At 37.2% G+C, this 1,677-nt stretch overlaps 1 protein-coding gene across 1 annotated transcript; it reads right to left on the reverse strand.

Annotated features, from left to right (window-relative positions):
* Window positions 1–1,285: 1,285 nt before the first annotated feature.
* On the reverse strand, window positions 1,286–1,564 carry Tsp_13407 (conserved hypothetical protein). Its single transcript, XM_003366409.1, has one exon. The coding sequence runs from the start codon at window positions 1,562–1,564 to the stop codon at window positions 1,286–1,288; it is 279 nt and encodes a 92-aa protein (XP_003366457.1).
* Window positions 1,565–1,677: the final 113 nt, after the last annotated feature.

The following is a 1,677-nucleotide window of genomic DNA, read 5'->3' on the forward strand; positions in this document are numbered from 1 at the left end:
CTCGATAAAGCAAAGTTAAAATTATGTTCGTGACAATGATGAACAACAGTAGAAGTACCCAAAACTGCCAGCTAAATGTGTAGACTACTGGTTCTTCAGGTGGCGACACTTGGTAAACCATCATATCTCTAAACAATGGAACATTATCGACTGAAAATGCAAAATTGAAGATTCGAATCATAAAAAAAACACTAACCTGACAAAATCCATTTCCAATTTGATTTATGGCAGTATAAGGATCACGTCACTCCGCGTTGAAATGAACCGAAAAGGAAAGATATTTCGTCCAACTGAAATTTTGTTTTGCCCACACTTACACCTCCAATGCAGTAGCATACTGTAATTTTGTCAGGTACGATTTTTTTTAATTATTAACACAGTAAGATTTCACGTTTTCAATTTCGTCGATAATCATTGAAAGACAAGGTATTTTTTGGTAATCAGGATGTTATTTAAATTTGGCTATTGTTTTTCTAAATAAGAGAAGAAGTGACAGTCAGTCAGTCAGTCAACCTGCGATAGAGGTAGATGTTGTCAGTACAAGTAGTCGTGAACTTATGCCGTAAATATTGTTTACTGTAATGGAATAATCAATATATAAAAGTTATTTTAAGAAAAGAATCCCATTCACTTGTCTTGACTGGACAAAGTATCTTTGTAATGCCTGTATTGCTTCAAAGCGAACTGTGTAAACGACATGTTGTCCGTTGAATCACCTCCAAAAGTTTCCATCAACATAATTTTGTTATTTTCCATCCATTCTGGAAATGGTTCCACCGTTTTCACGCTGGCTTGATGCTTTTCCGTATATCTGAATTGGTCGAGTGATATTGGAGTTGTTTTCTTTTCAGTTGGGGCAAACAAATCTTGCGAAAACTGATTTTCACTTTCTGTCGGCAATGACCATGTTGAAATCAGTGAAGTTTGTTTGCTGCTACTTTTGTTGCTACCTTGAGATTTTTCCTGAAATGTAAAATAGATGAATTCACCAAATACAGATATATATATGATGTAAAGTTTTGAAATTTGAAATTTTTTTTTGAAATTTACTGCTGTAGTTGTTTTTTGATCATATTTGGTGAGTAGTCTTTTTTTTGGAGTTGACTTGTCGAAAATGCTTTCCCCATCGTCGGTAAAAGTGTTGCTACTTTGAGAGGTACGCTGAAATAGAGCAGTTTATTGTCATTAATTTCGCGCGAAAAAACAGACGATCACTTTGAAAGGATTTCGACTGGTTGGTGTTTTGAAATTGGGCACTAGCAAAGATGACGTCACGTCTGACAAATCAGTAGCGGCGGATGCATCCGTCATGCTCACATCCTGCATGAAGGACAGCGAACTCAAAGTTGAAGATGGTGTTGAAGTGAACGCCGGTAGCTGTTGGCGTTGTTTCTCTGTCACGGTTCGAATAACAATTGATCGTTGGGTTGACTGTTGATTTGTATTTTGTGCTGTTATCGTCATTTGTTGTTGTTCTTGCTCTTGTATTTTGGTATTCCTTCTTTCCAACAGCTCCTGCTTCTGTTCGAACAGGCGAGCAAGCTTTTCCGCCAACAGCTTGCATCTGTTCTCGTTGGCATATCTGAAATGCAAATTTCATTTTCCCACCAGTGAGTTGACACAATCTCAACGATATACTTGGATGGATCGATTTTCACGATTTGCACGACGCTAAAG

This window comes from Trichinella spiralis (assembly GCF_000181795.1).
Source record: "Trichinella spiralis strain ISS 195 chromosome Unknown Scfld6037, whole genome shotgun sequence".
In the NCBI taxonomy this organism is placed as follows: domain Eukaryota; kingdom Metazoa; phylum Nematoda; class Enoplea; order Trichinellida; family Trichinellidae; genus Trichinella; species Trichinella spiralis.

What these genes read in the sequence shown, in the direction of transcription:
- Tsp_13407 (XM_003366409.1), bottom strand. Translation starts at nt 1,564, where the DNA reads ATGCAAGCTGTTGGCGGAAAAGCTTGCTCGCCTGTTCGAACAGAAGCA.